Source organism: Chenopodium quinoa, unplaced genomic scaffold (assembly GCF_001683475.1).
Source record: "Chenopodium quinoa cultivar QQ74 unplaced genomic scaffold, ASM168347v1, whole genome shotgun sequence".
Taxonomy (NCBI): domain Eukaryota; kingdom Viridiplantae; phylum Streptophyta; class Magnoliopsida; order Caryophyllales; family Amaranthaceae; genus Chenopodium; species Chenopodium quinoa.
The window spans coordinates 367,934-381,833 of NW_018742980.1; the positions used below are offsets into that span (position 1 = coordinate 367,934).

General features: G+C 32.5%; 2 protein-coding genes across 2 annotated transcripts; one reads left to right on the forward strand and one right to left on the reverse strand.

Annotated features, from left to right (window-relative positions):
• The first annotated feature begins 338 nt into the window (after nucleotides 1–338).
• On the forward strand, nucleotides 339–5,010 carry LOC110729332. The gene is made up of 4 exons (XM_021909066.1): nucleotides 339–582; nucleotides 1,719–1,830; nucleotides 4,215–4,286; nucleotides 4,432–5,010. Exons 1-4 carry the CDS (start codon nucleotides 416–418, stop codon nucleotides 4,510–4,512), a joined length of 432 nt encoding a protein of 143 aa, XP_021764758.1. The 5' UTR covers nucleotides 339–415; the 3' UTR covers nucleotides 4,513–5,010.
• Nucleotides 5,011–6,085: 1,075 nt separating this feature from the next.
• On the reverse strand, nucleotides 6,086–11,259 carry LOC110729333 (uridine nucleosidase 1-like). The gene is made up of 9 exons (XM_021909067.1): nucleotides 10,758–11,259; nucleotides 9,269–9,384; nucleotides 9,106–9,165; nucleotides 7,767–7,949; nucleotides 7,579–7,683; nucleotides 7,306–7,402; nucleotides 7,093–7,200; nucleotides 6,638–6,773; nucleotides 6,086–6,538 (listed from the first exon to the last, which is right to left on the reverse strand). The coding sequence occupies exons 1-9, from the start codon at nucleotides 10,882–10,884 to the stop codon at nucleotides 6,430–6,432; spliced, it is 1,041 nt and encodes a 346-aa protein (XP_021764759.1). The 5' UTR covers nucleotides 10,885–11,259; the 3' UTR covers nucleotides 6,086–6,429.
• Between the last annotated feature and the right edge of the window lie 2,641 nt (nucleotides 11,260–13,900).

The window sequence follows — 13,900 nt, forward strand, 5'->3', positions numbered from 1 at the left end:
TTATCTTCAAATCATATCATATCAAATTTTGAATATGATTCTCCTAAAACAAATCTTTTTTCAACTCACGAAATTTCACGACGATTGTCAAAACATTAAGAAAAAACAGTCAAATTTGATTAGCAAACTAAACAAGTATAAACTAGCAACCCGGGGCTATCGCCCGGGCCACAAACTAGTTTATATTAATATAATTTGTTCAAATTGGGTTGATTTCAACGTGATCGAAAACCGAGATGAGCCGATCCAAATCTGACCCAAATATGTTAATACCCGAATGATAATTCTCTCAGTATGGCCCATGAATAAAGCAAATCCATAGTCGAACATCAGTCTAAACAAACATAACCCCCATTCAAACTGTAATCGAGCCCGTAATTTGCATCCTCAAAAACTCCGATAAAACTCAGTGATCATGAACCTTACTACTGGACACAGCAAAAGGAGGAGAGAGAAAATGGGCATTTCAAGAAGACCCCTGCTTCTTGGATTAGCCATTGTTATGGGTTTGGGTTTTCTTGTTTACTTCAGGTTATGGATTATTGATTACCGCATTTCTGCTGATGATACTGAATTGCTAAGGTATTCACTTTCAAACCTCTTCAATTTTATTATTAATTTCAATTTACTGGTTCATATACTGCTATTTCTGATTGGATTATGAGATTATGTTGTTGAGTTTTTGAACCCTTGTTCAATTTTATGCTTACAAGCTGTAATTTGATGGGATTTTAGCTTTTTTAATTGGTTGTATGATCAAGTAATAGTCAAATTTAGGATGAGAAATAATTTAGTGAAAATGAAATGTGGCATGTGATTGATGTGAATTTGAAGCACCGGGAATTTGAATATGTAATGCGACTATTATTAAATTGAATGGATGCGTGTGATTGATGTGAATCAGGAGTGTCCGGAATTAATAGTCGTATTGATAGTGTAATTGGAACTAGTAATGTGACAAAAAATTGGATGAGGGGAGCATTTTATTGCATTGAATTAGGACTTTAGGAGTGTCCGTGATTAACAGTTGCAGAGATAGTGTAATTTGAACAAGTAATGTAATTTGGACGGGGGAAGCTAACCAAGGCAGTAAAGTGGCATTTGATATTAATAAAAAAAAAAAAAAAAAAAAGAGTTTCATGTTTCAAATACCTAACGACAGTCGATGATGAGACAGTGGAGTGTAAAACTACATGCCTCAAATGATCAATATTCATGTTGTTCCTCTTTACTTATTACTTCCAACCTTAAGAGCATTTGTGGTTAGATAATTTATTTGAACATGGATAGGCTTGAATTTCTCATCAGCTTTGTTTTTTTTGGTTAAATAATGAGGTTGCAAACTTATATGTATATTTCGTAAGAGAGTATTGTAGGAGCCAAATCATGATTTTTGAATGGTCGTTGTAGTGTTTTGAGTGCAACATTTACATGATCTGAAGAGGACCATGAAAGGCTCTCACTTGCTCTTTCTGTCTCCTGCCGCATGTTTGAGGTCCATTGTGGATAATTATTGATTTATTTCTCTAGAAAAAGCTTGAATTTTTCTGGTTTACAGAATTAATGTTGGTAATCTGCTTTTGACTTGGTAATATATTGCTGGAAATTGGTGTAGTCAAGTTTCAAGTGTATTGGTATTTGGTAATATGCTCCACTACCAAATCATTGAATTTTGTACGGGAAGTTCCACTAATTTAATTGTTAGTACAAATGGGCAGGAGACAATTTGATCTTGCGCATAGAGAAGCAGTGGATGAGTCAGCGGAGTGGAGGTCAAGGTTTGATGAGGAAATGGAGAGAGTCGCTGAATGTATGAAGGAGCTTAACGAGGTATGCTGTTTCTCTTAAGCTTTGTATTTTAGTCGCCAGCTATGAAGCTGAACTTTTGAATATTATTGATTTCTATTTCTTCTTATCTTATGATTTTTCTAAGTTGTTACTTTTTATGTTGGATTGAATAGTTATGCACTATTAAATTGGTGTTCAACTAAATCCCATCAACATATCAGGAATCTGTGATTTGTCAGTGTTTGGTTCTGGTATTTATTTCTATGTATGATTATATTATTAATATTTGTTTTTGGTAATTTTAATTTCACTAACCAATACAAAAACAACAACACCCTAGAAGCCTCATAACCACAAAACCTTTAATGAAAAACTTGCCATCAATGAACGGCTGCCGCCACACTACAGAAAATACTTTGATGGTCACGAGTTACTGAATGAGAAGATTCTATATGAATAAAAACAATACATAATCAAACATACGTCTCCTAACCTATATCCATTGTAGGAACTTTGAACTGATATCCATTCTAGGAACTTTAGGTTAGTATCATAGTAATGAACCAATGATACTGGATCACATACTATTAAAGTTTGGGAACATATAGCATATTTACTTTTTGAGTTCTAAGCTTGGAAAGAGGAGATCGATGGATATGTTCTTTACTTTAAACTTAGATCAATGGTGTAGAGTAGCGATTTTTTACCATCTGTTTGTGTTAGCAATGAAAATAGAGATGTATTAAATTATAGTGGGACCTTTTCCAAAGTAGTTTTGTGAAAATTACTTTGGGAGTGATGAAAGAAGATAACGTAAAAACTAATATGGAATAGAGAGAGTATGACGTAGTCTCTCTTATCTTTGATCAACTAAACTGGGGAATCAAATTTATTACTCTACCAACTTAGGGTGAATAAGAATCTCTCTTACTCATGAGCATGCATCTCATATGTTCACACAATTTTGTATGAAATCTGAAAAACTCAATGTATTCAACCTTAAAATAAACGTTACAGCCTCAGGCTCTTTGTATTGGCTTATCAGTCCTACATTAATCAAAAATCCTAATTGCATTAATAGACAATCTTCTTTGTCATGTGAAATATCTTATAGTACATAAACTAGCCTAAAAAACTATACATACTTTCCTAACGACTTGAAATAAAATTGTAAGTCCCTTATAATTTGGTTCACACTTTTTTTAATAATAATAAAATATTAAATAAAGTCCCAAACCCATCAAATTCCCATAATATCCATATTACTTAGCTATGTACGATATAATGGTTTAATATTTGTGGTCATATCATGCCTGAGTACATATGTTTAGATCAAATATTAGAACTGTTCAAAAGGGTGTGCACATTGAAGCAAGTTCTCTTCAAATGCATATTTGTTTAAACTATTTGAATCTAGCCTAGTTTGCAGGCCCATAATATAGCTGTGATCCTGTGTGGTGTTTGGAAAGATAGATGGAAGAATTAATGTATCCCATGATAATTTTAATCAACAATTTTGTTGTATCTTGCCATGATTGTCTCTAATTGTGAAATTTTTGTGTGACCTTTAGAGGGCTCTCTGCATCAGAAAAGGCAGCCCTTTGTAAAGTAGCTGTTAAAAAAGGAAGTTTTTGACGAAGTTTTCTTTTTAGCTTTAATATTATTATTCTCATTTGGGTTGTACCCAAACATATTACAAATCCTTGCAAATTCTGCTGCTGGAATCAACTTTCTTATGTGATATATTGAATAATCCTGTTCTAGTTAATTTCTGTTTTTCACCAGTGGACAGGTGTTATGGAGTAACAGTGGCTCTGTACCCTAACAGAGTGCAATTAATGGTTTTCATTTGTTGGTGGAAAGAACTGATCACACTCTTTTAGTGTCGGGAGTTTGAATGTGAGGAAGTCTTGTAGTTTGTGATTGTTGTCTTTGATTCCCGATCCATATGCTTGTGGTGGGAAATTAGGAGTGAAAGTAAGGCTGACTACTTGAACCACTATATGCTATTTCAAAGTTCAAACCGTTTTTGCTGAAGGACTATTGGAATGGTGCAATGAAGCTTTGAAATAATAGAAGACAACCTTTGGTTCTTCCCAACCAGAAAACTCATAGGTGGGGCAATTTAGGATCAACCTTATTTGTTAATACCTTTTATTCCAATTGTTCTATGAAGAAGAGTAGACAACCTAGAAGATAAATTTCCTTTTATTTTTTTTTTATTATTTTTTTTTTTTAATAAATATATATATTTGAGTTTGTGTTGTATCATTATTTGGAAATTAGCCTTGCCAGTTTTGTATATACTCATGTAGGATCCTTGCAACACATTTATTTTTTTTTTAATTTTAAAAAAACACCATAATTTTTATGTTCAATATGAACTGTGTAGGTTGTTAATGATTATGCATAATATTTTTCTGCAGTTGAAGGAGTCCCGTAGTACGATAGCAAAGGACATGCCTAGTGTTGATGAAAGAGTTGAAAGGCTACAAAAGGTAACTTGTGTGATTCGATATTAGTTTTACCTGTGAAGTTCTAGCTCTCTTTCTAAAATGTTGGTGCAATGGAGTGTTATAATTTGTTTACCCTTGCTTTTCATATAGAGTTTACAGTGTCATAATTTTCCATTTTTGTGATCAGGAGAACACAGACTTGCGTGAGAGGTTAGTGTCGTTGAAGCAGGAGCTTGAAACTGTGAAGTTGAAGTGCAGGTCGCAGTAGATTAAGTGCATACAAGAGCTTAGTTCTGAAAAAACTATCTGAACACTAAGATCATATGAATTTTCACCATTGAATATGCACGTGCTGGAGTAGCTCTCAGATTTTTTTGAGTGAAACAGTGGTTTCCTGTTAGTAACTTTACTAACAATGATTTTGAGAGAAGAAAAAATTGAATTATGTGAAAGCTAACTGCTAGTTTGCTGTCATGGAGGTGGATATCAGTTGTTATGTAAGCTTTTCTTCCTCTCAGGCGAAAATTGGCCAGATCATTAGTGTTATTCCTTGTATTTACTCAAAGATGAACACTTGGGAGCAGGTTTTTTGTAGCGCAATGTAAATTTCTGCGAGCTCTCCCATTGTACTATATGACTGGTGATCCCCCCAAAATTTGTATTTGTAATCCATGGAATTATACGTAGATGGTACTGGTCTCAATTTTGTTTTGCACTGAGATTTGCTCACCTGTTGAGCAGTGTGGAATGACCTGTTTCCATTTTATTGTGTCGTCCACTCTATCGAATTTGTTCTATATAAGGGCTTGCTAAATGCACTCAATGGTCCTCTGTATTGCCCGCAATGATACATGATTTTGCTTGAGAGGTTTGAATGTTTTCAGCAGATGCCATGTGTTCTTTCCAAGTGAGATACTTCAGTTGTCAGCACTGTTCTAATGAGGAGGTAATTGCAGGTTCAATTTTCAAGGATGTGGATTCAGTATAGGGATTAAATTTAACTCATGTATTCGTATTATTGTTTTTTTGCACATTGAAAATTAATTTATTAATCAAAAGTCATTGAGTTCAACCCCACTTATGGGATTAAGCTTTGATTGATTGATTGAATCAAAAGTCATTGAGTAAAAAATATAGATTAAAATCGAGGGCTTAGTAAACGATTTTTGGATTGAATCAAGAATGATGAGAAAATTACAAAAATGGATAACAATGGATTAAATCAAGAATGAAAAGAAAATCACAAAAATGGATAACAAGTTATCAACAACAGTAAGTCTAGGAGGCAATTTCATGTAAATCTCTTCATCAAGGTCACTGTGTGAAGAAAATGCATTGTGGATACCCATTTGATGTTACCATTTTTTAGCCACCGCAATTGCTAAAATGTAAAGCATCTTAGCTATTGGGTCAAAAGTTTAATTGAAATCAACTCCTTCAACTTGTAACATTTTTTTTTTTTTTTAAAGCACTTGTAGATTCTCATTAACAACTAAACGTCTTTTAAAATATTTAATAGCACCATCTGATCCTACAATTGTTTTTTTTTAAAACTATTATTTATTTATTATTACTCAAAAGTCATAAAAATCCTTTTTTAAAAAAAAAAAAAAAATCTAATTAACAAAAACATACAAGTATTAAATTGAAAACATAAACCTCCACTTTGGCATAGCTACGATCATTGTGGATGAGATCTGATGTGCCATCATTGGAAAATGCTTGACTCGGCTTAAGCAAGGAAGTGGTGACAGGAGCTCTGGCATGGAACCCTTTGTATGTCAATGGGACTTGACAATTTGGAAAGTTTTTTGAATGTTGGTATTTATGAAATTACATCATTGAAACAAGAGTAAAAATTATATTTTACATTTACAGTGCAATTAGTGATACATTAATAAGTTGACTAAGCTAATACTAGTTCAAAGTCCTTTAACATCATAAATATATTGAATGTCCCTTAACCATGTAGCCTTTAATAACAATATTGGGGGAAAGAAGAAAATATTTCAAGAGGCAAGAAACTGATTACTACAGAAGATAAACATGTTTGAATAGGCAATTGTGGGCAGAAATCAATCTTCCCTCAGAAACCTGAATATGGGTTAACAAAGAGAGTTACAATATTAACAAGACAAACTCTGGGTTGTAGTTTAAAATAGCAGTTCTAAACATCCCATGTTCATCAAGATTGCATCAATTGGTTCTTTATATACATTAAGACCTCTTCGACGTTAACTGTCCATGCCACTGAAATAGGTGAGTATCCTGTCCATGGATTTTCTGTATTCCACCTGCATCACAAAATCAGAAGTCACACATATTCATCAGCTAAGAAAACCAAAAAAAGATTCAGGGAGAGGTTGGAGGTATAAGACAGCATTCGGACTAACTTTTTAAGCCCTTGATCCATTAGCGTATGCCCCGTGCAGATGCCCTGTGTCTCAACCCTTACAACCCCTTTTTTGTATGTAAAAAGATCAGGTCTCACGACAGCTACAAAGCTTACAGGATCATGAAGGAATATACCTGCAGGCATATGTTAGTGATATGGTCCGTGTCAAAAGATTGATATCTGAACAGTATTATTTTCAAAATGTCCACAAAAAATAGCTGCATTTCCTAGAAATATTACGGGTCATGATTGAGATTAATATTACGCCCTTCCTTACAAATAAGCGACGAATAGAAGTGAACAACTATGATAATAAGTATATATAAAATTGAGGCATGCTTAATTATGAGATATTGAAACAATGTGACAAGTCTGACAACTCATATTGAAGGACAGTATAAATGTTTCCAAACACTTCTGTCAAATAAATATGAAAAAAGAGCAAGGAAATACCATGTACACCGTCTGACTTCACATGCCAATCTCTGTAAAATTTGCACATGTCAGTGACTAGTCGAGTATGTCTTCCTTTTGATTCCCTTAGCCCATGAAGATCAATGTCTGATAGCATAACAGAGTTCAATAAGAATAAACATATCAATAACAGATAGATCCTAGAGGTAGATAATTATTATAAGGTGACATGCAAATAGGTGGGAACTTCACCTGTTAATTTGACTTGAGTTGTGATGTTAATGCCAACAACTGTTATATTTGCCCCTGAAGTAAAAACTACATCAGCTGCCTCAGGGTCCCCATAAATCTGAATTCAAGCACAGGCAAAAACCAACATAGGTTTACATTGGATCATAGAGGTTTGGTAACGATTCGCAAATGACAAAATTGGAGCAACAACTAGATATTGAGAAAATGAAAGTATCTTGCAGTATCACATAATATTCAACAAGCTGTAAAAGGGAAAGAGGAATCAGGAATTACATTTGCTTCAGCAGCAGGATTAACATTTCCAAGAGCAAAAAAAGCGCCACCAAGAATCACAATTCTTTTCACTTTGCTAGCAAAGGAGGAATCACTTTTGATTGCCTGCAATCAATAGAAGTGTCATGAAAATGGCTGTACTTAGTGTCTTAGTGTACCTTAAAACAACCGAGAAAAAGCAGACTCACCAGAGCTAAGTTTGTTAATGGCCCTAGAGCAAGTACATATACTTCACCCGGGTGTTCAGAAACCTTATCCACCAAAAACCGTGCAGCACTTTTTTCAATCTTTTTTGCCTTGGGAGGTAATAAATCTATATTGCCCAATCCATCAGCACCATGAACGAAATCAGCAACACGCGGCATGCCACCCTATTCGAAAGACAACCATTTAAGATAGGTAAAGATACAATTGACATACATGAGCGCCATAACCCCAAGAGCCCAGAGATATAATCTATTGACAGGAAGGCAAGGGAGCATTGATCTCATATAGAATCTTAAATTCCTAACTAAATCCCTATACTAGATCAATAAATGTGGCAGTGTGGCGCAACCAAATCCAAGAACTATTTCATGGAAAGAAAACTCCATGAATTCCTGTAAAGATGTGCTGAAGGAATGCTGCAACATGAGTCATTTTAGCAATTCATTATATTAATTTACGAGTTATTTATACTGCAATTCAGAACAAAGAGAGGGCACAGAAGCAGGTAGCATTCAAGTGAGACTAGATAAAAATAAGTAAAGCAAAAGGACCAAACAATCACAATCACAACAAGCACATTTGTATAGATCATATCAAGGGCAGGGTAAAACCAGAACTATATTAAGATAGCACTTCAACGGATAATCTATATGCTAAGGACCAGAACCTCAATTAGATTGCTCGTCCAAAATACCATTAGTCAGATCACACTGGTCACTTAGTAGTGTAGTTCATGCATGAGTGCAATAGTCAAATGTCACCTCAAGTTATTAAAATGCCATTAAGTTTGTGCTCAAACGCAGTTGTTTTATATTATGATTACGATTTTTAAGAAGTTGAACTTGGAAATTTTTATAATTTGGAGCCAGAGGTCATTTTAAACTAATCTGTCTTAGAACAAGAAGAAATTTAGGTATTTGTGGTCTATCTGAACAACTGTCTCAGTTGTCTCAGACTCTCAGATACCCCTGCCCCCCTTCCCATTTAAAGAAAAAGTTTCCTTCCTGTAGAAGTATCAGTAGACAAGTATTTAAGACATCTGAGTACAGGATGAAGAGTAGAAATAAGATTTGCCATAGGCTTATGAATAAATAGCATTATATGCATACATTCTGCTTAAAAGAAAAAAAATTGACACAATAACTGATTATCAATTTACATAACATAAGCTACAAGGATATAAGCAGGGATAAACAGCATTGCAAAAATCTGGTCAGGTTATAGAAAATTCATCCTACCAGGAGAGAGGAGGAAGGGGGAAACTTCTAAACAATGATAAATGAAGCTTCAGTAGTCAAACAACTAGTTCAGAAAAAATACCTTCAGAGGCCCTGGACTGCCCTCTGCAACGGGAACATCAGGACGACCTGCGATCTCACACTATCCTTTTTCACATTAAAAACAGTAAGTGCTACTGAATGTAGAAGATATCTTTGCTAGGAAAAAGTAATTTAAATAGGACTAGGTGAAAGCAGCCACATACCAAGAGTAAAGCATTCCGAGTTGCATCCTCTGTCATGACATTTCCAAATATTGTAGTCAACCCAATGACATCCACCTCTTGAGTTTGAAAGGCCATCAAGATGGCCATGCTATCATCTATTAGCAAAACAATTCCATGTTAATATGTAGTGCATATGAGAGAATGAATACAAATGCACAAGTACACATCCTAACATATAGTTCAGAAGAGGAAGGAAAGGCTAAAGATTCACAAGTGACATCCTTTATGAGGTAACAAGTCCCAAATTAGCACCATATTAAGCAGAAAGACCTATTTAAGCTAGTTCGAGTTTCTAAGAAAGAAAAGGTATATAAACCCGCAACAAAACATGCAAGAAAAAGTTTCAGTTCAAATGATTTTGGTCATACACTAACATTATAAAAACAGCATCAAACACTACACATAGCCATATAAGAAAAAATTTAGTGCACTGATCCACCACAAGAAGCAAGAAAAATCTGTGATTTCCAGAATCTAATGCTTGTTTTTCCATGAGAATTGTGAGACCATTGTTGATAATTCATAAAGCTTATTAAGTAACTTGGGAATTCAGGTGACAAATAAACCTCACACACGAAGCATGTCTAAGAAATACAAGTAGCACGGATAACCACCTAGACATTAACATTTACAATTAATTAGCAAGGTCAGAACCACAATAATATAATTAATAGTCCTGTGACATAGAACCCTGCTTAAAACACTATTGTAGTCACATCTTCCCAATGGCGAGTATTCAAATACATAATTCTTATGAATTAGAAGTCGATTAAATAAATATATACAACCGCCACAAAACTAGTATACAAGTAATATGAACATAATAATCTGCAGACATTAGCTGATAAACTACTATAGATTCATGAAACAAGTCACTCTTGAGCAAGTTTCAGCTTTGCATAATAATGGGCACGTAAAATTTATGATAACAAGTAAACAACCATCCTCTGTTACTTTACTGTCAAATTACAACACTATCCAATATTCAACGAAATCTTGTATACCAAACGAGAGTATTGCACGCAACAGGCTTAGTCACCTTAAATCACATATGGTATAAAAAACCAACTTTCACAAAGAGAGAACAATTATGTAATTTGAGACGACACGAATACACCCGTTGCATAGAAGACCAACTATCACGACATGTGTAATTTGTAGTTCACTTGATCAATTCTAACTCACGTTAAAGATAAATTGTAATTTTAAAGGTTCAAAACTACCTGATTAGACAAATTACCAATAAGCTTTGAGTTCATCATCTCAACAATTAATTAACAGAAGGCAATAATATATACACTACTTATCCACAATCCAAAAGTATCACTTACATAAAAAATCAAAAACCAATGAATAATAGTAATAAAAAATACCCATCATTGGGATTCTAAACATAACCCATAATTCTATATAAATTTCTTGAATTTCAAAGTCAAAATTAAACAAAAATTAGGAGAGAGAAAATCACCAATTCCAGGATCAGTATCAATGATGAGCTTTTCACACTTAGGAGAAGAAGAATCATCATAAAAATTTATCCCATTCGAAATGCTTCCTCCAAATAGAGAATCAACAGACTCCTCAATCGTCCCCATCAAATCAAAAGTTCAAATTAATTTTTTAAGGAATTTTAATTTAAGAACGAAAAAGTGACAGTAAAAAGTTGGGAGATTGAAAAGAGGATAAAAAAAAGGAAATTCCAAAGTAGAAAAATTGGATCTTCTTTATCCCCTAAAAAAATCAAATCAAAACAAAGTGACACCACAATCTTTTACTTTTCTGTATGATTGAGGATTTTGTATTTTTATATGATAACAAAAAAAAAAAAAAAAAATTATACAGAAATTTTTGTTCTTTTATCTTGAGTTTTTATTGAGGTTTTTGTAAATTTCTTGAAAATTATGGTTCTTCTATCTTTGTGTTCTTGTTTTTTGAGGGATTTTGTACATTTATATGAAAACAAAAAAAGTGTGCTTGCTTTTTGAGGGATTTTGTATATTTATATGAAAACAAAAAAAAAATACATGTTGTTTGGAGGGTCAACCAATGGGATTTATACAACTGTGGCAAATGAGTCATTGACAGGTAATCATATGTCAAAAAAAATAATTAAGGGTTACGTTTGCCTTTGTATTATTCTAGTCTTGGTAATTACCTAAACCCCCACCTTCTCTAATGATTCCTCAATTATCATGTGTTTATATTATTGATGTCTTTGAAGATCTACAAATTTGCAAATCACATGGCTCTTCTCCAAGTACTTATAGTTAATTTATTTGACATTGACATTAATTGGAAGAATCGACCTTGAGAACATCAATTGTAGATTGAGTGTAGATAGCAACAACGCCTTTCAATTAGTATTAGGTATTCCTGGAGTACCTAATATTATACTCCGTGGCCTAGGCCCAATCTAATAAATGAGATTAAAACCCAACTAACGAAATTAAAGCATGCAAGACTAAATTTGACAGAATAACAACTTAGGAAAAACAATTAAATACTCCCTCCGTCCTATAATATATGAGACGCTGGACTTTTTATCACTATTCATGCATCAGGTTTGAGTGTTTGACCATAATTTTACATACATAATAAAAATATATTTTATCATAAAATATTTTGTTAGGTTTTAATATAATGTTTCATAATATAATTTTTAAAATAATTTTCATTAATATTTAATTATATAAAAATAAAGTCAAACTAATGCATTGGCATGTGTGCAATGTTTGACTGTGTCATGTATTATGGGACAGAGGGAGTAACATGAAACTAACTTCGTATATAAAAGAAAGGTGGATGAAAAATATTCAAATCATTTCATTTTTACTCCACTACTTTCACTTTCTCTGTTTCCATTTGAACTAGTTCTGCAAAATTCTTCAATGGTGTCATTAAAGACCAAATTTGACTTCAAGATCAAGTCCAAAACTAACAAAAGTTACCGAAATGTGCATCAAGAGAAGTAAGTATTTGTTTAATTTTATAATTATTTTGCAATTGTACATTTATAATATGAATTTTGCAATTAAAAGATGCAAATATGGTAAACCAATTAAATGATAATGAAGAACTAGATGAGAGAATTGCATATTTAAAAACAAATATTATAGATAAGCTTTTCTAAATCAACCTATGTTACTTTGCGAAAATATTTTTTTCGAACTAGATATAAGTGGAATTGACAAATTTATTTTGTTTTACTATAGAGTATATTCCAAGAATGGATGAATTTAGCTGAATTTTAGTTCCAAACTTGTTATTTTGATCAATTTTGTTTCCAGGCTTGTGGTATTTAGCATTGAATATTATGTTATTTTATTGTGAAGTCAGATCTAAATTTCTAAAATGTGTTTTGTTCTAATTTTTCTTTAAATCATGTTATTTTGCTTAATATCTAATATTATTCTAGTTAAAATCTAATGTTATTTTGGGTTGATCATGTGTTGTTTTAGTCTTTGGAAGTAGATTTGTTTTGGCAGAATTATTTCATATTTTTCTAAAACACCATTGGTTATTTTGTTTCATAAATGATGATATTTTGTTTTAACCTAATGTTACTTTATTTTTATCACGTGATATTTTAATGAAATCCTAACTTTGTGTTGTTTTGTTAATTTAATGTATCCTTTTGTTATTCTACTTAACCTTTGAGTTAAGTTATTGTTATTTGGTTTAATATCGTCTTATGTTATTTTCAATAGAAGTGTAAGTTATTCAGCTATCAAGTGATGTGTTATTTTAGGTTAAACTTTGTGTTACTTCATACTCAAATTGATGTTATTCTATTTAAAGACTATTGTTATTTTGTTTTAAACATGTGATATTCAAATAAACCATATCTTATGTTATTCTGTTTTAATTAAACTAGTGTTGTTTTTAATTAAGTTACAGAAATTAAAATTAGAAGAAAAAATTGCTTGAATTCACAGAAATTGAAAGAAAATAGAGAAAACTAAGTATAGCAGGAAGAAAAAGGGGGAAACAGGGAAGAGGAAAGGATAATAGAGGGAGGCTGACTATGTACCTAATGTCCAAGCAAATAAACAACGTCATTTGACCATAAAATATCATGCTCACGGTACTCCAGGAATAGGGTAGAAATTGCAGACGCCTTTAGGTAATATTTGGTTAGGATTTCTCTCATTATCGTTTACAAAGATTTAATTATTATAAAGATGATGTGGGATAGTACTGACTATTGATTAAGACTATATGCTGTTCACTTTATGTTTACAAAAAATAAAAAACAAAAAAAAAAAGAAAAAAAAGACCATTTCCACTATTTTTCCTTAAAATTACAAAATTTTGATTAACACATGTGCCAATGCATAACTTTGCTAAATTAATAGTACTTCCGTAACAATATTTTTTAATGCATTTTAATTAAAAGTGTCAACAGATCAACACAATTGAAAGCTTAAACTAATGGTTAAGGCTCAGAAATATTAACTCCTCATGAGGCACAACCACCTTTAATATGAGTGAATACATTCATTTGTAAGTGACTGTCACACAAACTTCTTACAATCTGTCACAAATTCCCAACTAATTAATATTTTCATCTTATTGATACAACATTAATTAACAAATTATAAAAACTTTTCA

Excerpts from the sequence above, each read along its gene's own strand:
- LOC110729332 (XM_021909066.1), top strand. The coding sequence starts at position 416 with ATGAACCTTACTACTGGACACAGCAAAAGGAGGAGAGAGAAAATGGGC. Across the intron at positions 1,831-4,214 it reads GTATGAAGGAGCTTAACGAG|TTGAAGGAGTCCCGTAGTAC; the intron begins GTATGCTGTTTC and ends ATTTTTCTGCAG. Across the intron at positions 4,287-4,431 it reads GAGTTGAAAGGCTACAAAAG|GAGAACACAGACTTGCGTGA; the intron begins GTAACTTGTGTG and ends TTTTGTGATCAG.
- LOC110729333 (XM_021909067.1), bottom strand. The coding sequence starts at position 10,884 with ATGGGGACGATTGAGGAGTCTGTTGATTCTCTATTTGGAGGAAGCATT. Across the intron at positions 7,403-7,578 it reads ATCCTGCTGCTGAAGCAAAT|ATTTATGGGGACCCTGAGGC; the intron begins GTAATTCCTGAT and ends GCTTGAATTCAG. Across the intron at positions 6,774-7,092 it reads GAAGTCAGACGGTGTACATG|GTATATTCCTTCATGATCCT; the intron begins GTATTTCCTTGC and ends ATATGCCTGCAG.